The sequence below is a fragment of the Hermetia illucens genome, chromosome 1 (genome assembly GCF_905115235.1).
Source record: "Hermetia illucens chromosome 1, iHerIll2.2.curated.20191125, whole genome shotgun sequence".
Classification (NCBI taxonomy): Eukaryota; Metazoa; Arthropoda; class Insecta; order Diptera; family Stratiomyidae; genus Hermetia; species Hermetia illucens.
The window spans coordinates 34,400,797-34,427,138 of NC_051849.1; the positions used below are offsets into that span (position 1 = coordinate 34,400,797).

The window sequence follows — 26,342 nt, forward strand, 5'->3', positions numbered from 1 at the left end:
GGAGAAATCTGGGGCTGGTGCGGATGATATATACAAACCTAGTTGTGGTATTTCGACCTTCTTCATTTCTTGAACGACCAGGACTTTGCAAGACCTAGTAGAAACACAATGAGTGATGTGGATGCAGTAACACAACAAGACGTAAGTAAAAATGCAATTTATTAATAGCATAAATAGTGTAATGATTTGGTTGAATTGTTACAATATTAAAACAAATTATTCAATCTAGTGTTTGTATAGTATGCTTTAACTTTAGAACTGTTAATTTCAAGCGTTAAGTGCAAATTTTTCTTGCCAAGGAACTGACCCCTCACCGTTAAAATCCATACAGAACTTTTCTCGAACAGTTTTCGCGTGTTGTAAAACTTGACCTCCTGAACGACGTTGCAGGTTGTGTAGCAAATCGGGATGAGCCCTTGCACCTAGTTGAATAGTACCATCGATAATATTTTCATGATCAAAACTATCAGGAGGGGTGTAGGTGGCTGATTTTTTTCGCAATAAGTTGTGCAAAGCACAGCATGCAAGAACTACTGATTCAATGGTTTCCACATCTAAGTTTATTGCGGTGTGAAAAATGCGGAATCGTGAAGCTAAAATTCCAAAACTGTTCTCAACCACTCGCCGTGCCCTCGATATGCGATAGTTGCAAATTTTTCTCTCGTTGTTAAGGGAATCCCGGCTGTATGGCTTAATAAGATCAGGGCGCAATGCAAAGGCGTCGTCCCCCACAAATACATATTCCAGATCAAGATCGAAGGTAACTGGTTCAGGTTCAGGAATGTTCAGTTGCTTATTTACAAGTTTTTCATAGAAAAGAGTGTTGTTTATGACGCCTCCATCAGATATTCTACCGTTCGTTCCTACATCACAATATATAAATTCACAGTGAGCGTTTGCTATAGCCATCAAGACTATACTGTGTGTCTTTTTGTAATTGAAGTAGTAGGAACCGCTATCCTTGGGTTGAACAATCCGGACATGCTTTCCATCGATCGCCCCCAAACAGTGAGGAAATTGCCACTTCTCATCAAAATCTGAAGCGATTTTTAACCACTCACTTGCTGTTTTAGGAAACTGAAACAAAAAACTATACTTAATAGTTTTATTATCAAATTATTTATCTAATACTAGATTAAGTTAGGTTAGGTTAGGTAGGGTTAGGTTAGGTTATAGTTATATTTCCATGTTTGTGGGCTTAATAACTAACAATACGTGGTTTTTTTGAACAGGAAGATTCAGAACCTACTGACCAAGACCACTTTCAACGACGAGAGATAAACACACCGGCTCCTCCGACATCGGGGGATGATGGATCAAGTGCATCAACAAGTGTGGCAGCTTCACCAATGTTATCACGGCCAAAACGAAAAAAGAACATGACTCCAGCAGATGAAGTGATACACCTCGCGGGAGAGCAGTTAAAAGGTCTTCGTCCTGATGATGAATTCGAAGCCTTCGGAAAGTATATAGCGCATAAGTTACGTTCCCTTAAAGGAAACCAGTCTGTATTCGCACGAAAACTCATAAACGATGTGATTTTTGAGGGAGAGCTTGAAGCACTCACCAAAGATTTTAAAGTAATGGATAGTCAACCACACCGTTCACTCGGAAATGACTATGTACAATTCCACCCTCCATCATACCTTCAACGACCTCACCCTCCACCTTCCATTTCTCAAATTCCAAATCATCAACTCTCACAACTCTTAACAAACCAATACAGTCCTGAACAAGCCGACTCCCAACAACCCATTACTCAGCAACCAGAACCTCAACAACACACTGATTCAAACTACACGTGACAATCAGCTAGTGAGATATATTCCAAGCAATTAATGGGTAACAATGTTTCGACCTTCTTTAAGAACTTCTCTGAGTAGCAGGACCTTTTCTTCTATGCTTATTTACTTTATTGCATTGTATTACACTTGATTGAATTATATTACACTTGATTGTATTGTATTAGAATTTATTGTATTGTTTTAAGCTTGAATTTGAATATGATTACAAATAATAAACTGTTCTTAACATACCTGTATGTATTGTTTTAATACTTCGTAGATAGCCTCACATGTTTCCGGGATTATTTTGCTGAGAGCTGGTCTAGAAATGACAGTTGAATATTCCATGTCCTTCAAACTTCTTCCAGTGGCAAGGAATCGTAAGGTAGCAGAGAGTCTTTCGTGGGGAGATACCGCTTTCCTCATAACAGTATCACATTTCGCTATAAACGGAGAAACTAAACTTAGCAGCTCAACATAGGTCTCTTCGTCCATTCTCAAATAATTTCGCCAGTCATTTGGTTCATTTTGTAATTCTTTCAACAATTTTACATGAGAGAAATCCTTCCTCTTAAGCAACCACTCCCGGCTCCACTGTGTTCTTGGTTTTCGCGACTTCTTCACCTTTCTCACCAAACAACCGATGTACAGCGACAGCAACACTACTTCCTCCATGGTTAAAGCTTTTATAAAGACTGGGGGGTCGATGTAGGGTGACATTTGACAAGAAATCGTTACAATTTAGCGTAGCGTGTAAACAGTGCTCTACTCTTTCGATTTGTTGGAGCGATAAATCGTTCAATGAATTGTTATGAGTTATCGTTGCGTGTAAAGCTCCCTTAAGGTTTACGCCTCTCCTAATTCAAATTTAGATGTTTTAAAATTAAAAATTGCCGATTTCTGGGAAAATGACGATGAAATCAAGCAAATGATAGATCGATGCTATGAAAGTATGCCTGACAGAATAAGGGCAGTTATTGACACTAGAGGTAGTTTCACAAAGTATTAATGTTTAAGTCAGTTTCCTTTTGATTAAATGAATTATATATAAGATAGGGAATCTAAAAATAGCATTTTCTATTTTATCTCTATTTTCTGTAATAAGCTTTGGAAGAAAGAAAACCAAATTTCGGAAAAAAGTAGTGCGGTCCTAATTTAATGAACAGGGTCTGTAGAACCCACAATGAGCATGAGGGCAATTACAGCACAATAGAGAAGGAACTACTGTCAATAGTCTGGTCAACTAAATATTTCAGACCATACCTTTATGGAAGAAAGTTCCCAATTAGAACTGACCATAGACCATTAACCTGGCTTAGTAGTCTGAAAGAACCAAACAATAAACTTCAGAGATGGATGATCAAGTTGGAGGAGTACAATTTCACAATCGAATATGTCAAAGTAAAAGACAATGTTGTCGCAGATGCCCTCTCACGAATAGACATCAACATAAATTCGGAGTCATCAATGTCAATCGACGAAGGAGACAGTAATTCTGATAATGCTACTATCCATAGTGCAGAAGAAATGTTAACCAGGATTACATTCAAATATCAAAACAATCTCTCAATCTCTTCAAGATACCGGTCAAATTCATGAAAAAGCTCAATTAACAATCATTAAACGATTTAATTTCATTTAACGCTCGATTGAACACGTAAATGTAGCTCCTTAACAGTGAAGCCTACATAAAGTTAAATTAATTCAATTCTCCGCAGAGATCAATACAAGAATTCGGAAATCATTGAATGATGGATGCATTTTGTCTCCGCTGATCTCCCAGAGAGATCAGACGTGGCAGCTCCTGAAGTGAAGTGTTCTTAATCAACAGGAAAAGTGTTTTAGTGTACAGCGTTACTTTCGACTGGCGCTCGACAGCAGGATGTCGAAGCGACCGATCCGAAAAAATTCACGCGGAGGGACACCGTTCCCACAGCCGATGGGTCTTTCTGACCCAAAGCGGTCTCACTCCGTCGGAGTAGACAATATCGAAGCGAATTCACCAACATCTGTTTCTTTCCACAGCCGCATGGATAGCCCAGAACTACCATCAACAGACGAGGGAGAAATAACGACCCTGACAAGCCAGCTTAACGATTCGAGGAAGGAAGTAGCGTGGCTGAAACAGCGAATACGAAAACTGGAGGCCCTCTTTGGGATAGCCCCGGACGAGGAGATACCCTCCCCGGCTACCCACAACGCAACAATAAACGAAACCATGGCAGCGCTCAGCAAGAACGCGACGCCCAACCACGTGACAACTGCTGCATTCACCGCGACCACGGCATCATCATCGAAGAGAAATAGCGCCCAGTCTGACACCCCAGCGCCAGCTGAGGCATACCAGCGACCAGCGTTAGCCGCACCAGCCCAGCCAACCATACCGGCGCCTCCCAGAAACGAGCCACCAACCGCCACACCGTCAGCGCAGACATCGCACCAGTCCACGTCATCAGCCACCAAGCCGGAAAACCTTCCCGCCACGCCATCAAGTCGAGACATCTCCGGCACGACAATCAATAATTACTGGACAGACGCCTAAGACGGTAAGTAAACTATCTCCCCTGATAATTAGGGCTGACCCTGCTGTCTCAAGAAGAATTACCGGTGAGCTCATAGCCGCTAACCCAGGTAAAATCATAATTAAGAAAATAAGTGTCCACTCGACACATGTTTTAACTTCATCAGAAGCGGATTACGACGCCGCCAAAGCCCTATTAAAGGAGAAAAACCAGCCGTTCTTTACTTTTACCCCGGCTCATCAAAAGCTAATTAATCTAGTTCTTCGTGGGCTAGACTACACGTACACCCCTGAGGAGATTCTTAATGAACTCCACAGGGTCGGTGTCAAGGATGCAATTGCTGTCCGTCCATATGAGACAAGCGTCTCACGACGAAGCAGCCAAGACATGCACATTTTCCTCAATACTTTCAGCCCGAGCTTCAAGCAGGCATCCTTAGCGAAGGCACGCGCCCTATTCCACTGCATCGTGAAATTCGAAGCAGTTAAGAACAGAGACATTCTTCGGTGCAGGAATTGTCAACGACTTGGCCACGCGGCTATAAACTGCAATTTAAAGTTTAGGTGTGTTAAATGCACCAAAACCCACGGCCCTCGGGAATGCCCGAAGACCAAAGAGGAAAGCCCAGAATGCGTGAACTGCGGCTCAAACACGCACCCGGCCAGTTATAGAAACTGCCCGACGTTCATTCAGGCCCGCGCCAAATTGAACGAACAGACACTAGCGCCCAAGCTAACACCCTCACCAAAGCTACCCTACTTAAAACACCAACCAATAACACAATCCACACGCACAATCCTCCTCCTCATACTCAAACCTACGCCGCCATCACCAGGAACTCCACGCGAGAGCAACCTTCCTCGACTATTGATAGGGAAATTCTTTCCCTATTCAATACCTCCTGCTGCATTTCCAAGCAAATTATCACAATTCTTTCCAAGCTACCATTTGCTATCATCTCCGATGGAAAAGAGACTAGCTCTCATTTCCTTCCTGTCTGAAATCTCCCCAGTCAACGGGCAGTAATGTAGTACACCACACGTCATACCACACCTTTTTCCCACAAATCCCACATCCAAATCACTAACAAGCCAAGGAGGTTTTTTAATTTTTCCTCTTACAGCTAACCACTAAGAACATACTATAATAAGTAGAGCTTTAATTTAGACATTAAATATACGATAAGTTAGTCTCTAGGTAAAATTTTATTAATTGTTAGAGATAAAGACAGCCATAAGTTTTAGCCATAAGTGAAATGTATACAAGCTTTTAGTGAAATAAATTTGATTTTGGAAACAAAAAATTGAAAGATGGAAATAAATCAAATAGCAATGTAGAGTAGATAGTTTAAACATTAGAGTAACAACAATCTCCGCCTCAATTCACAATAAACAAAAGAAAAGCGCGACCCATACAAGCCACCGGGTATTCGAAAGGTCCACTACGAACCAATCGCACGATCCACAATCCCTACATAGACGGTAGGACAGATACACATGCGGCGACGATTCATATCACGATCAGTCATACCGCGCCGAGTCTCCTGTAAGCTGACACGCAGTCAGCCGCGTCGGGAAATAATTGAAATCTTAAATTGGTTACTAGTGAATTGAATTCGTTGAAATGTAAAAAGTGGTGTGGCGAGTTAAGTATCATGCACACACACATGACTCACATACTCTTCAATCGTGCTCGCAAGTCAGCGATATTAAACAAGTAAATTAACGCTGACTTGGATTTCCATCGAACCACACAAACCGATGTGGCTTTCCAGTACTTATCACTTAACAATAACAATCTTATCCTGCAGATCACTTATTAAAATCAAGAGATCTCATAACAACAACAATGTGACCTTGCAGACCAACTATTGAAACAACAGATCTCATAATAATAACATTTCAACATAACAGTCTTATAAAAGATTTCTCTAGCCAACGATTGTTAGTTAGTAAGCTTGAGGGTTTGCAAATAAACCAATCTTTTTCACCCACGTCTTATTAATTCATCGAAAGTAGAAAGTCAGGATAACGTGAAATAATTAAAAGCGCATCGACACTTTATGCTTTTTACCTCTGCTCGGACTTGAAACTTCACTCGCGCCGGACAATAATTGAAATCTTAAATTCCTAATTAGTGAATTGAATTTGTAGCGCAGCAGGATTAGCGACATTCGAAATGTATTTCGATGCAGCGCACGCGGAACTCAAATACGATCAAACGCACATCGGTTACATGGGAACTGATGAGTCCAGGACTGATCCTCAGTCTTATCCTCAGGAACCCGACCCGAATATTCAGATATTTTGGATACCGCAAATCCTGACTATCAGGACGTCCATTTTTTAGGTTAACCTACTCTTAGATTCGTCAGTTGAGAAGAAGTATAGATTGGTAATAGATTACCGAAAACTAAACTCCGTCACCATCCCCGATCGTTACCCGATTCCGGAAATCAACGAAATCCTAGCTAATCTCGGCCAAAACAATGCTCTATCTGCAAGGAAAGTAGATACGAGCGCCACCTCAGTAATCCTATCCTTAAACCGACTCCTATTCCTGAATTCCCTGCATATAGACATCTTCCATACAGAAGGACAATACATATTAACAACCATAGATAAATTTTCAAAAATTGCCCAAGCCAGATCACTCAATTCCAGGGCAATCGAAGAGGTAAAATTACTCTTGCGAGAGCTTCTTTTCTTCTTCGGGGTGCCCCGAAGTGTGGTGATAGATGGCGAACCGTCTCTCAACTCGGCTACTATCCTTTTCATGATGCAAAATCAACTAAGCATCGAGGTTTACAAGACGCCAGCATACAAGAACGTGGTACGCTCGCAGAAATTATGAGGTGCCTGAAAAAGGATGGCATTCAGAGAACATTCAGTAAGCTACTCAAACGATCCGTCTACGAGTACGAGAGTACGAGAGCTTTCACTCTGCCACAGGAAAGAAATCTATAGAAATGTTTTACGGTAGGGTAGACTCCACGGACCCGGAACAATTAGAAAGATCTCGGAAGGATAACATCGATAAGCTGAAGAAGACACAGACAAGGGATCTAGATTTCCATAATAAAAGTAGGAATCCCTTTAAGAACTACGAAATAGGACAAGAAATTTATGTTAAAGTAAACAGGCGACATGGTTCTAAATTCACTCCGCGGTATAAAAAAGAAATTGTCAAAGAAGATAAGCTTACATTAGTTATAACCCAACCAATTGAAAATGGACCAATATACCAAATTTGCTTTGAAACTTCATCCCTCGTAAATCACCACATCCCAGAAGTTAATCCATTCTACTCACTTCTGGTACGTGCATGAGCTCTCACAAATTCAGAATTTGCTCGACAAGCTCAAAATAAGTAGAACAAAACGATCCTTGAACTTCCTAGGTTCGGCAATAAAATGGATAGCGGGTAACCCTGACTATGTTGAGTTGAAATTAGTAACCCGAAAAATTGATGAAATTGTAGAAAATGATAATAAGCAAGTGCTAATCAATAGAATACATAATGAACGCTTAAACAAAATTACGAATGTATCTAATGAAGTCCTGAATACCATATCGTAACACCTCCATCAGAATTAACAACCAGGAATATGTAGCTGCGGAAACCGTCAGCCTTCACATAATACCTCTGCGGCGTGGCAGGATTCGCAGCATTCGAAATTTATTTCGAATGTTGATTCGCAGCATTTGAAATTTATTTCGAATGTTGTGAATGCGAGCGAATAAGTGGCGCGCCGAACTCTCGACTCTTTAGAGCTCGCCACGGGTGTAGAGGACTAGCGGTGAGAAGGTGCCGTTGGTTGGGACAGGAAAAGATCGCATGGAGATAAGCCGGTCTCTTCTGTTTTGACTACCGGCAAGTACGTGTGGCGCGACAGGATTCGCGGCATTCGAAATTTATTTCGAATGTTGCGAATACCAGCGGCCAGATGACGTCACCGGCGCTCTTCACTCAGTTTAGAGCTCGCCACAGGAGTAGAGACCAGGCAGTGGAAGAGTGCCATTAGTAGGCGGCGGAATGAAAGAAAAATAATTGAAGTTTTAAGCTTGTCTCTCATTTTCTTTTTTATCGTTTTTCAATTTAAATTTTAATTGGATTAGATAATTTTTTAATTATAAAAAAATAAGAGTGGAAAAAAGGGAATGTAAAAGTGAACATCGTTTGTTACAAAAAAACGTTTCTTAATACATAATATATATAACGAATTTGGTGTTTATGTATAAATGGATGAACAATACATAGAGCAACAAAGGATAATTACATCGTTAAAGGAGATCATTGCGAATCTCACCTAAGCGAAGGACTTTCTCTGAATGAGCAACTTATGGATGAAAAGAGTCTGTCACGTGATATCCCAAGTCGTCTCGCGCGAAAACAAGTGTTAATAACTTCAAAATACGCACAGCACGCTTTCTTTTCGAACACGCTTCCAGACGGAAACAGGGAAGGACGATCTTGAGGAGATACTATTGTGGCGCGGCAGGATTCGCGTTTCGAACGCGAACAAATAGATGGCGCGGAACTCGCCACGAGAGTGGAGGATTAGCGGTGAGAAAGTGCCGTTGGTTGGGACAGAAAAGACCGCATGGAAATAAGCCGGTCTCTCCTGTCTGAACCACCAAGGAGGTTGGAAGTTGCCGTCATCCTCAGCTGTGGATTGCAATATTTACGGAAATGCTAAAGGAATTGCATGTCAATAATACCCGACAAATTAAGTTGATTGAAACAGAGAAAAGGACCAACCAACGGATCAACTATCCAATGTTCGCAGTCGACCTTACGGTCCTAACAATAGCTAAATTCGTTAGCATGTTTACCAAGAACACAGATGCCAAAGTCAGTATAGAAACAACAGCACGAATACCAGATCCAACATCCGCAGAATCAAACTTACCTGCACTAAGGACTCGTAACGAACGGTATCCAGAAGCATCAGATGGAAGGTATCCCCAAGGAAGGATCTACAGCATCCGTTTCTTCTAGTTGGACGAGGACGTCCAAGTTAAGAGGGGAAGAGTTCATTTTGTTAATTAGCATCTTAGCAGCATCTGAGGGAGTTTTTTAGTCAATTTCTAATAGTTGATAATATACTATTTATTTTTACTTGAGCAGATATCGGAATGGAACATATTTTGAGGCCTAGATTGCATCTAAGCGCACCACCCTGATTTTTTTGGATTTTTAGGTTGGGTACTTTCCGAAAATGAGTTCTGCGTCACTTTAAGTGCGTACATTTTGACTCCTTACTCACGCACTTTGCAATTCACGCCAAAACTGATGTCAGTTTCATTTGATACCCTACACGACTATATCCGGTGAAAAAAAATTTTGAATCCTCCCTTTGCGTGGATGGGAACCCCCCTTTAAACTCCATCTAAATTTATGTTACTCGCCGTATGCGTGGAATTTCATAGTTTCCATCTGTCTCCCAAATTTCGTCCGGATCGGTTTGGCCGTTTTGGAGAAAAGTGTGTGTGACAGACAGTTAGACAGACATTGAATCAATTTTAATAAGGTTTTGTTTTACACAAAACCGATAAAGAATCCTATATAGATTTGTCCAACGTAGATAGCGAATGTCGCTAAAAAGATGACTTAGGGAGTCCTTCTAGACAAGATATACAACAAAAATGACTTAAAAGAAATCATAAAAATAATGAGAATACGGAGATTCGAGAATACTTATATTAGGCCACAGTTTAGAAAACAAAAGTTCAAAAATTTTAGTTCTGAGAACCCCAACAAAAATTATAAACAGTTTATAGAAAATAATCAAAATAGTACAAACAACAGACAAAACGGTGACAGATCACAAAACCGGTGACAGCAAGTCACAGGAATTACATCCCCAACATACAACACCACTGAACTACGTCCCCAACGTACATCGTCACTGTGTAATCACACAGCTAATGCACTTTTCCATTTTTATGAAATAATATTTCGAAATTGTAGGCAGTTGCTGTTAGAATCTCTTGAAATAAAGTTGAATACACGACAAACTTGCAAGTGTTATTATTCACGCAGTCAGCCGCGTCGGGCAATAATTGAAATCTTACATTCGTAATTAGTGAATTGAATTCGCTGACAAGTAAAAAGTTCTGTAGAGAAAAGAATTTCTAAAGTTGACTTTAGAATCAATGTATAGCTCGGGCGGGTCTAAACGGTTTCCCGAAATAGTTAAAGTGTAGGAAATGCAACACGGAATGTGTGAATTGAGAGAGAAACGTGGGATTAGAATTGTGAATAATAATACAATTACTTTTGAACTGCTACAATTGAGTTTCCTAGAATGATATATTTGGAAGGGAACTCAAGAGAGCAGGACCACCAAAATAAATGATGGCGCAACGGGGATAAGACTTGGGAGAAATTCTGCAACACCTTAGTAGTAGGATAGGAAGAAATCAGGGCGCTACCTGATTTGATAAACGCAGATTTAAACAGCCACTGACCGGAAAAGTTCCAATCCAGTCTCCTCGAAATGTCCACCTGACAGTCGGCTCCCTGCCTCTCCAAATCTGCACAGGTAGAAAAACCCGGACATATATAAGGGATGACAAACTCACATGATCCCTCAGTTAACAAATGTGCTCCGCCGGGACTAAACTCTGCTTCATCGCATTATCTCTGCTACTACAATAAACTCAGTTTTTTCAAAACAGTCTTTTTCAAAATAACGCGTTTAAATACAACGTTCCCTCAAGTTTTGCCTACCACACTCAAAGCAAAACCTTTGAGCAAACCGTGAACATCAAAACCTCATCCGGGCTTCTAACGTGATATAATGACATGAAGTGACCAAAGCTCCCATATGGTGGAGCCAACATAAGTATTTTGAATAAAGCGTCTCCTTTTGCATTGGGGGGAAGCCAATATAATGTTAGGAAGGGTGGGTTGTCTAAGAAATGATAGTTTAGCTGCGCAAGTAGGTAGGGAACAATAATTATAAGTTTAGGAAATATTTTTGGACACTAGGTATTAGAATTACTCATATATCGTCTCGAGTTTGAATTTTACATAAAGCCTACTGATGAGTCCACTCGGAATGAACGAAATGCGTATATAAGCGTTCCCAATAGGTCCGCAAACCCAAGTAAGGAGTGAAGTTTTCTAAAATCTCCATGAACCCGCGATATCCCAATGATGCACTGATCTGCACTTTTCACTGACACTTCCTCCAAAGATAGATATAGTTTAAAACATAGTGATTAGTTCAAGGGCAGACGTATGCAATATGTCGCCAGCCAATAGTAGAGATTTTTTAAATTTAGGGCTAATGGAGCAATGACGCGTACTAAAGGACGGTGAGGTTATAGTGACTCCACACATATCTCACCTAATATTGTCCCATTCAAGGAGCCCTCACACGGTGATTGATGACGTGTTTCACAGGTACAACTCCGCGGGAGGTTTAAAGCTACATTAATGGGCTTCTCCCCCTAAAGCCTTAACGGCTAACTAGTTAGGAGCAGAAGATGGAGTTCCAACTGGTGCAATCGGAAGGTTTTAACATGCCTTGTTTGTCAGGGATTACGTTTATACCAACATTGGACTTCTACGAAATTCAACACTATCGACCGACGTTAGTCGGACAGGTAATTTTTGCGTAAATTATTTTTTATCTTTTTCCCCAGGATGTCCATTTGGGTGGCGGTGAAACGTAAGAAGTGAGCTACCGCGCCGCTTAAAGATGACGCCACGAAGGACATCGACACCGTGGAGAAAGAGGAGCAACCAACAACTAGCGCTACGGACCGGAACGATCCGGCAGCAAGGATCCAGTTCCTGATGGCGCACATCCAGCGCCAGAACCTGACGATCCTGGAACTTCGAAAGCAAGTGAAGGAAATGGAGAGCGCGCGGACGACTACAACACACCGTGCACTTCCAAGACTTCGTCAGCGAACACAGTCGCCGCGAGTACCGCCGACAACAGCACCACCACGACGAAGCCAGCACCCGCATCAACCAGTAAGAAAGTGCGAATTCCGCCCATCATCCTGTGCGAGGCTGAGGCAGTATTTCCCGCTATCATATCGGAGCACCTCGAGTCGCTCCCGGATAAGTATACATTGAAGAAAAGTGGCGCTAAAACCAAAGTGGTCTTGAACTCACTAAGTGACTTCAACGAGACAAGAGACTATCTTGGAAGAAAGGAGAAGAGCTTCTCCTACACCCCGAAAAGCTTGAAACCGGTGAATATGGTTGTCCGGGGCTTGCACCGGTTCCATCCGAGAACTGACGTTATGACCGCTATCGTGCAGGCCGGCTTATCCGAGGCCACAGACGTCAGGGAGTACGCGACGAGACGCTCTCTACGAGAAAATCGTTTGCTCAACCTCTGGCTCATAACGTTCAAACCAGGGTTCAACACGGTGAAACTCGTCCATGTAAAGACACTCCTTAACACGCTCGTTAAATTCGAGCCTGTTCGAAACAAGGAGGTGACGCAGTGTAAGAACTGCCAGCGGATCGGCCACGCTGCGGTCAAGTGCAGCATGCCCTATAGGTGTGTGAAGTGCGCCACTTCACACGCGCTAGGCGAATGCCTTAAAACGCAGGAAGAAAAACCCGCCTGCATTAATTGTGGTTCAACAGAACATCCGGCCAATTATAGGAAATGTTTCGCCTTCTTAGTGTTCAAGAAGGTCTAGTGACCGCGGCTGCATTTAATAATGTGCAATTGCCCTAATGTTCGCCGCAGATTGCACATTATTGAATGCATTCGGCCGAATTGATCTTGACAGAGGCGAATGATTTGCCGCATCCGCAGGCGTATGCGCATGTTGCCGCAACATTGACTAGAGAGAGTTGAAGGCAATGTAGCAGCAAATGAAGCGGTGCGAAAAAAAAGAGGAGGACCGTTGGTTTTTGTTTTTTGGGTGAAAGTCGGGATCGTTGGAAAAAAAGGTGCAAAGATCTTGGGGAAAAAGGAAGTGAGTTTTGGGTGAAAGTCGGAATCGTTGGAAAAAAAGATGCAAAGATTTTGGGAAAGAAAAGGAAGCCTCCAAGACTGCTTCAAAGGGAAAAAAGAACGAATCAATTAAAATTGTTATTTTTAGGATGTTCGGTTTCTAACCTATCCTTCTTTAATAAATTTCATAGTCATACAGCAGCATTGTTCGAGCTCGGAGTGACGGCCGAGGTGAGGTTTTTTTTAAATTTTCTTTGTTTTTTTATTTTTCTTTTAGTTGTTTTTTTTTCTTTATTGCATTTCTTTAATTTAGGTTAATTTTTTTCTATTTTTTGTCTATATTATATATTTATAATTTGTTTTTCCTTTAATATACGATGAATCGGGAATAATTCAAGCGTAATTTCAGGACTTCCTCCCTCTTTTTTCCTCCGTGCTCCCGCAGAACCTCTATCGAAAGGAACATCCTCAAAAATGACAAACTGGCCTGAGGATGTCAAGGAAGGGTGGGAGCCTCAGGAGCCGCACGGCATTCAAGATCTGAGGCGGAAGAGGCAATAATTGGGACTGTGATCCGTCGTGGATCTTCCCCTCCTTGATCGCGGCACTCGGGTCCGGAGACTTACGGCTCCACGCGCGCGGTCGAGCCGTTTTTTTTTATTTTCCAATCTTAGTTCGCGTGCTGGTTGCTATTCGATAGGCCGTCGCGAATTCCCTAGTCTTGCCTATTTTGGAATTCGGTGCGGACCCACGCATCGGAATAGACACGTTGATTTTTCGTAGTAATGAAGCGTGAGGGATCAAAGCGCTCAAAGGACCTCCCCCCCCCCCCCCCCCACATTCCCGAGCCTGGCTAGCGCAGAGGCGTGCAAGAACGTGTCGACCGAGCACTTTGATGGAGCTTCAATCTTTGCGGGCGGACGTTCACGGTCAACTTAGCCAATTTGTTTAGGTTTCTGGGATAGCTCTGCCCTCTAGGTCGTTATCGGCCACTTAGGATGATCGCTCTGATCATTCTATCCATCAAACTCATAACAAAGGGCGCAGGAAACCATCAATCTTCTAAAGTAAGCCCTGGCGTCTCCAACGCCCAGGCCACCCACGGCATGCCTTTAAAGAAAAGTCAGCAGACGCCTGCTCAGACACCAGCCTCAAATGCACATGAGGCCATTGGCAGTAAGGCGCAGGAGCTCTTTAAGTGCAGCCTGCTGGAACTCAGTCGCCAACTGAAAACCTTTTTACAAAACCTGTCCAGTTCCAAGGACATAGTAGTATAGATTTAGAATAGTATAAATAGAACCTTAATGTTTACAGATGAGCAAACTTGTTAGCACTGATGAAGGGAACAAGTGGTTCCCGAAATATCGCGTTTTGCAAGAATAAATATCCACACCAACGAAAAAGAAACAACAAGTTTTTATTATTTCAACAATAATCCTTTTCCACCCAATTCATTGGTTGTGGTATTGACGAATTGATATATGATGATGACGTCATGCAGGTTGTATAGTGCACGAAATTCACCAAAAATTGTAAAGTTTTACCCCCTATAACTTTGTTAATAACAGTTGGATTTTCTTCAAACTTGACCGAATTGTGCACCACATTCTTCATTACACCTATCCTAAATTTTGTACTTTTGCGATGAATATGAGGGGAGTGCCGGGTAAATTTCTAAAATGTGGAAATATACTATTATTAACCTTATTTGGGCAGATATCGGAATCGGATATATTTTGAAGCCTAGATTTCATAGAGGTGCACTACTGTGATTTTATTCGGATTTTTCGGTTGGGGTCTGAGAACAAGACCTGTTATACTTTTTGATGGTCATATTTTGAGCCCTCACTCCGCTATGTTTCAGTCAATTTCAAATAATGAACCAATTTCGAAAAGTACTGATTGAGACCTTTCATTTGATACACGACATGGCTACATTCTGTGAAACAAAAATTGCAGCCTCCTTTCACCTGTATGGGGAGCCCACCTTAAACTTAACACAAAATGGCGCATGTATGCTGCATGTAAAGGGAACGGCAGATCACATACTCCTTCCAATTTTCGTGACAATCGGTCTAGCCGTTTCCGAATAAATCGGGTGTGACAGACAGACGCATGGGCAGAAGAATGGGGTAACAGAGATAACAAGGGGACGTATAATGCTGGAGACATTCTCGCGCTTGAACGTGGTACTTGCCAACTCTGGGGGAGCCAACACATTTCGGAGTGGAGAATTGCAATCGGTGGTAGACCTCACCTTCGTCAGTGATACTTTAATCAGAGACTTGGAGTGGCGTGTCAGCGAGGAGTACACACACAGTGATCATCAGGCTATCATTTTTCAAACCCCGCAAAGGAATAATTTGAAGCCATGAAAACGAATAACGATGACCTGGGTAATTAAAAAATTCGACGCAGAAATGTTCAAGGAGGTACTTCTGGAAGATACATTGCTATCGGGAAACGCACAAAACAGGTCGTGGAAAAATTGCAGCGGGCATGCGATGCCGCTATGCCTCGACGTAGCACTTTCCGAAGACGAAATCTTAATTTTTGGTGGAATTCCGAAATTGAGGAATGCCGGAAAAAGTGCCTCAAAGCTAGGAGACGCTCCCAGCGCAGAAGAAACCGACCTGAGTTCGAGGAGCTACACGTGCAATATAAAAATCCGAGGTGAAACCATGGCGAATTAAGCTACGAGTTAACACAATTCTTAAGTGGACATGGAGGTTATCGTCTGGCCTTTGCAATGACCATAAATAAATCGCAAGGACAGTCGTTAGAAGTTTGCGGAATCAACTTGGAGTTTCCCTGTTTCGCGCATGGACAATTATATTATAGTCGCGTGTTCGCGTGTCCGAAAACCGCCTTCTTTGTTTATTTACGCACCACAAAACAAAACAAAAAATATAGTTTATGAGAAAGCTTTAAATTGATTAACAAACTGTATCATAGCGATGTGTGTCTGTCATTATCAAATTTAAACCTTATAAATGCTTCATTTACAATGTGCTTTTTATTAAATACGGATTCGTTTTGTTTGTTTTAAAATTATTTTATACAAAAGTTTAGGTCTTTTATTTATCGATTGAGGCAATACGAAGTCTGCCGGGTCAGCTAGTAACAGATAAAATTCTTTCATAGGAATTGCAACCGAATGCAATTCAGCATTAATTACTAAATAAATGGACTTTGTATACGTAGCAGCACGCTCAGTCGTTTGCAGGATTTCAAGTCGTATAGATCGAATAATAAACTTTGTTTTTTTCTGTTTCAAACTCATCTTTTAGTGGAACCTAGAGTTTTCTTCATTTTTATTTTTTTTAAAAGGATTACCACTCAGCTACGAAACTCATGCCCATATATTAATTTACTCCGGAATTGCTACATTTCGTGAATAGGTAGTTACCATAGAAGTTTAGGAAATATCCTTTCTGTCACAAAATCTTATTGACAGTCAGCGCTAGGACCTACAAAAGGCAGAAAAGAACAAATTGCTATGGGAAAAGCAAGGTTCTATGGGTTTCTGCTTCAGGCAACAATATTTAAAGTTGCACCTTGTACTTCAATTCGGCTAATAGCTACTCGTCTTCGTCTTTTCTCGTTTTACCGCCCATAGAGGAAAATATCGCATCGTGCCCAATTCTACAAGCCACTAGGCAATTTCAAATGCCTACTTCGCACCACCCGCGTTATCCAATCAACAATTACATGATATCAATTCATATAAAGTGGCTTATGTTCCCACCAGAAGGAGCCAACATAAAGTTTTAGTTTAGAAGTTTTCCTTTTGCATTGAGGGAACCCAACATAAATGTACAGTCTGTCAAGTAAGAGCGTGGTCGACTTCACCGACAGGTAATGGAAGATTTCGCTCTAATTCCTTCGCGAGCCGATAGAGGGAAGTTTTGTCCTTGATACTGTAGCGACATGGTAATGACATGACAGCACCAACATGGCAACGCCTTTCAACAGCTGATATGTTCAACAAAGTAACGTCACTATATGGATCGGCAATGATATAAATTCGACGCCATCCGATTCTTTTAGACGCTCTATCTCTCGACCTTCTCGGTGTTTGTAACTTAATTGTTTTTCTCGAATTTGAATAAATGGGTAGTACCTTAAAAACATACTTTTTCATGTTTCTACATTGATGACCCCGACGACTAGAGTTAAAATAAAAAGTGCAGTGATCTTAAATTTCCATACGTTTAATCGACACCAAGCGCGATTTTCAAAATGGCCACTGAATCTAAATCGCCAGAGATGCCGAAAACATCCCTTCAGAGTGATTTCCTGCCGCCGATAGCTAATCGACCAGCAGGCGTATTCGTGGAAGCGGCACGCATACAAAAATTTCCGTCATTTTATCGACCCGACCCGGCATTTTGGTTTGAGCAGGTAGAGGCTGCGCTCCACACTAATCACATCACGTCGGACGAAACAAGATTTAAGTCCGTGATACAATTTGCCGAGCCGGAAATCCATCCGCATGTGATCTCGATAGCACGCAATCCTCCGGCAACAAATAAGTACGAAGCCGTGAAGGAGAGGATATTGGCAGCATTTGCAGAGTCCGCCGAATCCAAGCTGCGACGACTTTTCCAAGGGAAGAATTTGGAAGGAAAGAGACCATCGCACTACCTGCAGGACTTGCGAAACACTGGCGGGGAGCAGGTAACTGACGCCATGCTAAGATCGTTGCTACTTGAGCAATTGCCCGAAAATATTCGAATGATGTTAGCAATTTCTAACGAGGCAGACGTCGATAAATTGGCGAAAATGGCGGATTTAATGATCGAGATGCAACAACTGCCTTGCATTTCCACCGTTCAGAAGGCACCCACGGAAAATGATGTCTTGGATCAAATATTGAGCCGAATTGACCGACTGGAAATCACGACACGCAACCGGTCCCGATCCAAACAACGGAGCACCAGAAGGCAAAGATCAGGTTCACGGAATCGAGGGTTTTGCTTCTTTCATCAACGGTTTGGGAAACAAGCGCGTAATTGCCAACCGCCATGTAAGTGGCAAAATAATTCCGCGACTTCGGAAAACTAAATTCGTCGTCCTGAATTTCGGCGGTCGAGGACGACCCCTCTCACAGTAAACCCAGCCGATTATTAGTACTCGATCGGAAAAGCTGCATGCATTTACTGGTGGATACCGGTGCTGATATTTCAGTTTTGCCTAAAGACAAAAATCAGCACACGCCAATGCAATTTCAGCTTTATGCCGCCAACAATACGCCAATCAAAACATATGGACATCGCATCATAACGCTCGACCTCGGCTTACGACGACCGTTTACCTGGAGGTTCGTTTTAGCGAATGTTCGACAACCAATAATCGGTGTCGATTTGCTGCACCATTATGGCTTATTAGTGGACCTACGCAGGAGGAAGATAATCGACGAAAATACCAACTTATCCTGCATCGCAAAGCTCACCGGCACCATAACTTGTGGTATGACAACACTGAAGTCTAGCGAAAGTTATCATGACATTCTGAGAGATTTTGTCGACATCACAATTCCATCTGACGAAGCGAAAGTGATGGCTCATGATATCTACCACCATATCCTGACTAAAGAACCGCCTGTTTTTGACCGACCCAGACGATTAACGCCCGAAAAACTGCGCGAAGCAAAGGCCGAATTTGACTACCAGCTACAACAGGGAGTTTGCCAACCATCGAGTAGCCCATGGGTGAGCCCGTTACACTTGGTACGGAAGAAAAACGGACAATGCAGACCATGTGGAGATTATCGGCGTTTGAACGCTATCACCGTCCCAGATAAGTACCCCATCGCTCACATTAGTGACTTTGCGCACAAACTGAGTGGATGCAGATATTTTCCACGATTGATCTGACAAGGGCATACCACCAGATTCCTGTAGCACCCGAGGACATTCCCAAAACAGCTGTCATTACTCCTTTTGGGCTTTTTGAGTTCCGAGTAATGACGGTCTACGGTACGTATTGCCGCACATACTTTCCAGCGGTACATTGATCCGCGGATCAATCCGCGGATTGGACTTTTGCTATGCATACATCGATGACATTCTTAACGCTTCTAAATCGAACGAGGAGCATCGGAAGCACTTATTGACGATATTTAATCGACTCCGTGAATACGGATTATCCATCAATGTCGATAAATGCAGCTTCGGAACATCTTCTGCCGAATATTTAGGATATTTGGTGAGCGAAAATGGCATCAAGCCCCTTCCAGGTCGAGTGGAAACCATTTTGAATTTCGGAAAACCGTCAACAATTGCCGATTTGCGACGATTTCTAGGAGCTGTTAATTTCTATAGACAATCGTTGCAGAATGCAGCCGAAATTCAAGCACTTCTCCAAGAGTATCTCATTGGTGCAAGGAAATGGGATAAACGCAAAATCGAATGGAATCCACGAGCAGATGTCTCATTTGAAAAGTGCAAACAGCAAATTGCCAACGCTGCCTTACTACGACATCGAGAATGCACCATTGGCCATCAAATCAGACGCATCGGACACGGCTATGGGAGCAGTTCTCGAACAGTGGAACAACGATGTTTGGGAACCGCTCGGTTTCTTTTCGAAGAAGTTCTCCGATACACAACGTAGGTACAGCACTTACGATCGAGAACTCCAAGCAATCTACAGTGCAGTTAAGTTTTTTCTCTACATGGTCGAAGGTCGTCCGTTATTAATCAAAACCGATTATAAGCCGATAACGTTTGCCTTCCAACAGAAAGCCGATAAAGCTAGTCCACGGCAATTAAGGCAACTGGACTATATCGGCCAATTCTCGACCAATATCATATACGTCACTGGCGAGGAAAACGTTACAGCAGATGCCTTGTCCCGAATTAGTGCTATTACATTGCCGGTTGCCATAACGCCCGAAGAATTAGCTACAGCGCAACGAAACGATGAGGAACTCCAACATCTACTGCGTTCTGAAACGACCTTGGATTTGAAAAAGTTGCGAGTTGACGACAAGGATACAATGTTGTACTGCGACGTGTCAACTTCCCAAATACGGCCGTATATCCCAATACTTCTCAGGAGGAGAATATTTGAGATTACTCACCGACTATCTCATCCAAGCGGACGCGTCACGAAGAAGCTGATTTGCCAAAAATATGTCTGGCCTAGTATGTCCAAGGACATTCTCGAGTGGGCACGAACATGTCTAGCGTGTCAACGAAGTAAGATTGGACGACATGCAAAACCATCGCATGGCCAAATCGATATGCCGGACACGAGATTCAGTCACGTACATATCGATATTGTCGGACCGCTAACGCAATCACAAGGTCACTCGTATGTATTGACTATGATCGATAGATTTACGAGATGGACTGAAGCGGTTCCGATACGATCAATTACGGCAGATGTTATCGCAGACGCATTCTACACCAACTGGATTTCACGATTTGGAGCACCTACTATATTAATATTGGACCAAGGATCCCAGTTCGAATCCTTGATCTTCCAGTCGCTGACGCACTTAGTGGGTTGCAAGAAGATTCGAACCACTGCATACCATCCTGCTTCTAACGGATTGATTGAGCGATGGCACCGATCGATGAAAGCAGCTATTATGTGCCACAACAACCGTGAATGGGTCGAAGTGTTGCCAACGGTTTTGCTCGGTCTTCGTACAAGCGTTAAGGAGGATATTGGCGCAACCACTGCTGAGCTAGTCTACGCAAGTTCGTGCAACGCCAATCTCTCAACGTGATAGAAGGAAGATGTTCGTCCACAAGGATTTTTCTACATGCTCACACGTGTTCGTGCGGATTGATCGAGTGAAGAAGCCGCTAGAGCATCCATACGAAGGACCATATAAGGTGTTAGAAAGACTTTCCGACAACGTTTTTAAAATGGAAATTCAGGGCAAAGCAACAAATATCAGCGTCGAGCGACTAAAACCTGCCTATTTCGAAGTAACATCTGATCCAACGGAAGCAGCCCAACGACCAATAAGTTTGGCTCCCAAAACGTATGTAGGACCAAGAGCGAAACCAGCGAGTGAGAGGCGAGTAATATTCGATACGTAGTTTTCCAGCCGTTAACCGTCAAAACTACTCAGGAGGGACCAGTGTAGCGACATGGTAATGACATGACAGCACCAACATGGCAACGCCTTTCAACAGCTGATATGCTCAACAAAATAACGTCACTATATGGATCGGCAAGGATATAAATTCGACGCCATCCGACTCTTTTAGACGCTCTATCTCTCGACCTTCTCGGTGTTTGTAACTTAATTGTTTTTCTCGAATTTGAATAAATGGGTAGAACCGAAAAACGTATTTTTTTCATGTTTCTACAATGCATTATCAACAAAGATTCAGTTGTCGTTGATCTTTTGAAAGAGAATCACGTTAAACGCCATGTGTGCTAAGTACGCGTCGCGTTACGAGGCTGTGTTGCATCCACCCGAAAAGTCCCAAAATGTCGCAATCAGCGGCTGCTAAATATATGAGAAAGTCGAAGGCATTTGTACAGAAATGGATACAGCGATATAAAGTGACTAAAAATGTCGACGATTTACCAGAACGTGGCTCGATAGGAAAAGTGAACAAAAAAGATGAAAAAAGAATAGTGAATCTGTTTTTGCGGAATCCTGCTTTAACATTGCGGCAAGGAAAAGCAAAATTAATGGCAAAAGGTTTAGATCTATCCTACGAAACTATCCGAACCCATCTTTGTACTCATGATCTGAAATGGCGCAACACAATGACGAAGCCTCTGCTGACTGAAAAACATGTGACAAAGCGACTCGCTTGGGCGCATGAGAATATTGATAGAGATTTTGAAAACGTCATTTTTACTGATGAATGTTCTATATGGGCACGTTCTGTCCTCTTGCGAGCCTGGTCAACTTCCACCAATAGGCTTGTTCAGCGGACCGTAAAACATGGAATAAAGGTGCATCTTTGGAGCTGCTTCTCAAAGCAGGGATTCGGCACTTTGTACCTCTTTACTGGCAACCTAAATGCCGAGAAAATGATAAAAATCATCACAAGAAATGAATATTGGATTCTGCAGGAGGACAACGATCCTAAACACCGCAGCAAGGTCTGTACTCAGTGGAAGTCTCAATCTGGCATCGTTACAAGAAGAAGAAGGCCGCTCGAGGTGAAAGCACTGAGGGATCCGACCAAACCACTCAACTTGGATCTAACCAAGCCGTACCATCAAATCCCTGTAGCTCCCGAGGACATTCCGACGACGGCTATCTGCCCACCTTTCGGACTCTTCGAGTTCACTAGGATGATTTTCAGCTTGTGCAACGCTGCGCAGACCTACCAGAGATTCATCCCCTCTGTTTTACGAAACTTGAACTTTCGTTTCATCTACATAAAATATGCTTTGGTCGCTTCCGCTTCCGATTCTGAGCACTTAGAGCATCTCGAGTGCATTTTTCAACGTTTCCTTGAGGTCAGGCTTGTCTCAAACGTTGAAAGATGCAGATTCCTACAAAAGCAGGTGAAATTTCTTTGCCACTTAATAATCCCTGATGGTATACGATCTGACCCAGACAAGGTTGAGGGATTAAGAGTTTTCCACTACCAATCATGGTGAAGGATCTGCGAAGGTTCTTGGGCATGCTAAATTTCTATCGTCGCTTCTTCTATCTTCACCATCAAGCGATCCTGAACGACTACCTGTCTTGGCCCGAAAATAAACAGTCCCGCGAAGTTGCGTCGTCTGCTGAGGCCGTTCATGCGTTTGAAACGGCCAAACCACAGCTTGTTGACGCAACACTGCACTCAACGCTTCTCGCCGCGTACCTCGCTATAAAATACTTCTGTTTCTCCTTTGACGGCAAGCCGTTCACTCTGTTGGCAGACGACAAGCTCCTTACATTCGCGCTTAAACAAAAGTCCGACAAAGCGTCCCCTCGCCAACTTAGGCACTTGAGTTATATCAGCCAGTTTGCTTCTGATATCCAACATATGCCTAGTAAAGACAATGTTGTTGCATACGCTTTGTCTCGAATTCCGGAGGTTAAAGTCCCGCCTCGGTCGATTATACGGCAATTTCCGAGGCACAAAAAGACAACGCAGAGCTTCAGAGCTTGAAGAATTCAAGAAGTTTCCTATTTTCGGCTCAAAATTTACGAGACATTAAATAAGGGACCCGGGCATTTATTTCGGGGGATTTTCGCAGGCAATATTCCACGCGATTCACGATTTTGCGCACCTAGGCATCAGGACGACGAACCGGTTAGTCAGTGAAAAATGTTTCTGGCCATCTATGAACAAGGACGTAAACTCTCGAACCAGACAGAGTATCGCGTGCCAGAAGTGTGGACGCTCCTCGAAAGCCGCTGCAACCACCATACGAGGGCCTTTTAGAGTGCTGGATAAAAGCGAGCACTCGTTCAAGTTCAACGTTCATGTCGGGCTCAAGTGGTCTCCCTGTCGAGCTTTGTCGAAGAAATAAATTGTCAACAAAATGCGAAACCTCTCTCTGTTCTCGTCCGCCGGCCAGAGAGGAGGTCAATTGCTAACTTTATTCAATTAATTGAATAGAAAATTGTGATATTGAGTAATTATATATTGAATAAAAACTTTGGTAAAATAAAAGTAAACGTTGAAAAAGCAATGCTCTTTGATTATTGGGGAATATAGCTCCCCAAACCTATTTAGAACGACCTGTTCGGGAAAGATAATTTTAGTGTAAAAAATAGAAATTATATAAATTCATATGCAAAATAAAGAATTAATAACTCCAGAATCTAATGTCTTCATGTCACTTTCAAATTAGTTCGAAAGTCTCAATATTAACGGAAATATGAGCGTTTAAAGTTTTCCAAAAGATTCTTCCACTTTCTGTCCAATTTCCCAGCATCCAGACTCCCAACCTATATACCATTTTGCGAGTCTAATTGTCCCCAACATAAGTGATCATGAATTAAGCTTTTTTTCGTGAAAATCTCACTATTAACGAAGATACGGACGTTTGAAGTTTTTCAAAAGATTCCTCCATTTTCCCAGCACCTAGACCCCCAATCCACCGGTTGTTCAAAAAGTTTTGCGGTTTGACAAGAGAGGACTGTGGCGCTGCAGGATTCACAGCATTCGAAATTTATTTCGAATGTTGCGAATGCGAACAAATAGATGGCGCGGAACTTTCCACTTTGTAGAGCTCGCCACGGGAGTGGAGGACTAGCGAGGAAAGTGTGCCATGAGTTGGGGACAGAAAGAACCACATGGAGACAGATCGTTATCTTTTGCCTCCAGCCTTAAACGACGACGGACGGATCGCTCGCGTTGTTCAAAAAGTGTTTCCATTATTCTTTCCTTTCGTAAATTATGTTCGATTGTTAAATACAAGTTTCAGGGCGTTGCTATTAGCTAAATTGTTTTATTAAGTTGGTACCCTTGTAGGGGTGCGGGGTGATCCGCCAGAGGCGCGATGATCGAGTCGAAGAAGAGAATCGCGAGAGTCGAAACGTAACCTGCAGTCAACACGCACGCGTTTGTAACGGGCTTACATAAATTGTATTTGGCGAATGTTTAGTAATAAATGTTGTTAACAGTTTCCGTGGCGTGTGTTATTTAATTTAGCCTATATCCTCTCTGAATGAACGTACGCGAAGGTTTATTTCAATTTGCCAATTCATTCTTTTTGTTTACAAGTCATTTAGTATCGACGTGTCACAGCATTTTTTTACAATGGAATAAATCAAGTATCGTACAGTGATTGAATTTTTATTTTTGTTGAAAGTGTATAAGGACTCTTCGCCCTCAATTAGTACAGTAGAAGGATAGATTGCTGAATTTTAACGTGGTCGTACAACAACAACATCAAAAATCGTAGAAAAAATACAGTATATCGTATTGAAAATTCGTCGAGTAACTGAAAAAGATTTAGTAGAAGCCCTAGGCATCTCATTGGGCAATGTAAGCAATATTTTGACCTTTTCATCAGGACAATGCTGTCACAGGAGCATTTTAACAATAGCGGAAATCTATGAATACAAGTTCGAATGTTTTGAGCATCCACCGCATTCATCAAATGTGGCTCTTAGCACCTTCCGTCTGTTTCCAGACCTAAAAAATTCATGCGTGAAAAGCGTTTTTCATCAAATAATGAGGTCATAACAGCTGTGGAAGGGTATTTTGAAGCCCTTCCAGATTTTCACTTCAGGGATGGAATTCATAAATTGGGATCTCGTTGGAACAAGTGTATTGATGTTAACAGAGACTATAATAAAGTGTATTTCAAACCATAAAATTGTGTCTTTCCTATCGAACAGTAATACTTATTGAACCGCTATATGGTGTATAGGGTATTCATGCTGTGTACAAGCTTAAATCCGCTGTTTGCTTACAGATGAAGTTAGTGAGCGTATGCTGAGCACGCCATATTTTTTTGTTTTTAGCATGACATTTGTCAACAATTGACAGTCCATATCATCAGCAATTTCATGCTAAAACATATTTTTTCTCTTCAATAATCATGCCCAGTTTTGTTCCCGGAAAAAAGCATTTGCTTCAATTTGAAGAAATCAATCGCTGAATCGTGTCCGAAGCTTGGGAGGCCTACGACGACAATGCTCTATCGGAAACAACGTGCCGGGTTTGGTTTTGTCGGTCCAAAGATGGCGATATCGATCTGAGCGACAAGGAGCGTGAAAATCGACCCAGGGAAGTTAAGGACCACGAATTGGAGGCTGCTTTGGACGAGGACGATACTCAAACGTAGAAAATGCTCGTCAAGCAATTAGATGTTTCTCAACAAGCCGTTCCCATGCATTTACGTGCAATGGGTAAGGTTCAAAAGATCGGAAAATGGGTGCCGCATGAATTGAACGATAGGCAGATGGAGCGGCGCGAAAGCACATGAGAAATCTTGCTTGACAGATACAAAGGAAAGATGTTCTTACATCGGATTGTGACTGGCGACGGAAAGTGGAAAAAAATCGTGGGTTGATCCCGGCTGACCAGCGACATCTTCTCCAAGACTAAATTGCTTCGAACGGAAGACGATGCTGTGCGTGCGGTGGATCAGTGGGGTATTGTCTACTATGAACTGCTGAAACCTGGTGAAACTGTCGATGCCCACCGTTATTACCAACGACTC

At 42.4% G+C, this 26,342-nt stretch overlaps 1 protein-coding gene across 2 annotated transcripts in view; it reads right to left on the bottom strand.

Annotated features, from left to right (window-relative positions):
• Positions 1-251: 251 nt before the first annotated feature.
• LOC119652920 (putative nuclease HARBI1) overlaps positions 252-26,342 on the bottom strand; it is a 65,849-nt gene continuing 39,758 nt past the window's right edge. The window contains exons 1-2 of one of the 2 annotated variants that reach the window (XM_038057311.1): positions 2,037-2,531; positions 252-1,077 (exon numbers count right to left, since the gene is read on the bottom strand). In XM_038057311.1, the coding sequence (XP_037913239.1) occupies positions 268-1,077; positions 2,037-2,504 (1,278 nt within the window). In that variant the 5' untranslated portion in view covers positions 2,505-2,531 and the 3' untranslated portion in view covers positions 252-267. Of the gene's footprint in view, positions 1,078-2,036; positions 2,532-26,342 lie in introns of those variants that run through there. The other variant, XR_005249621.1, reaches the window with a different exon arrangement.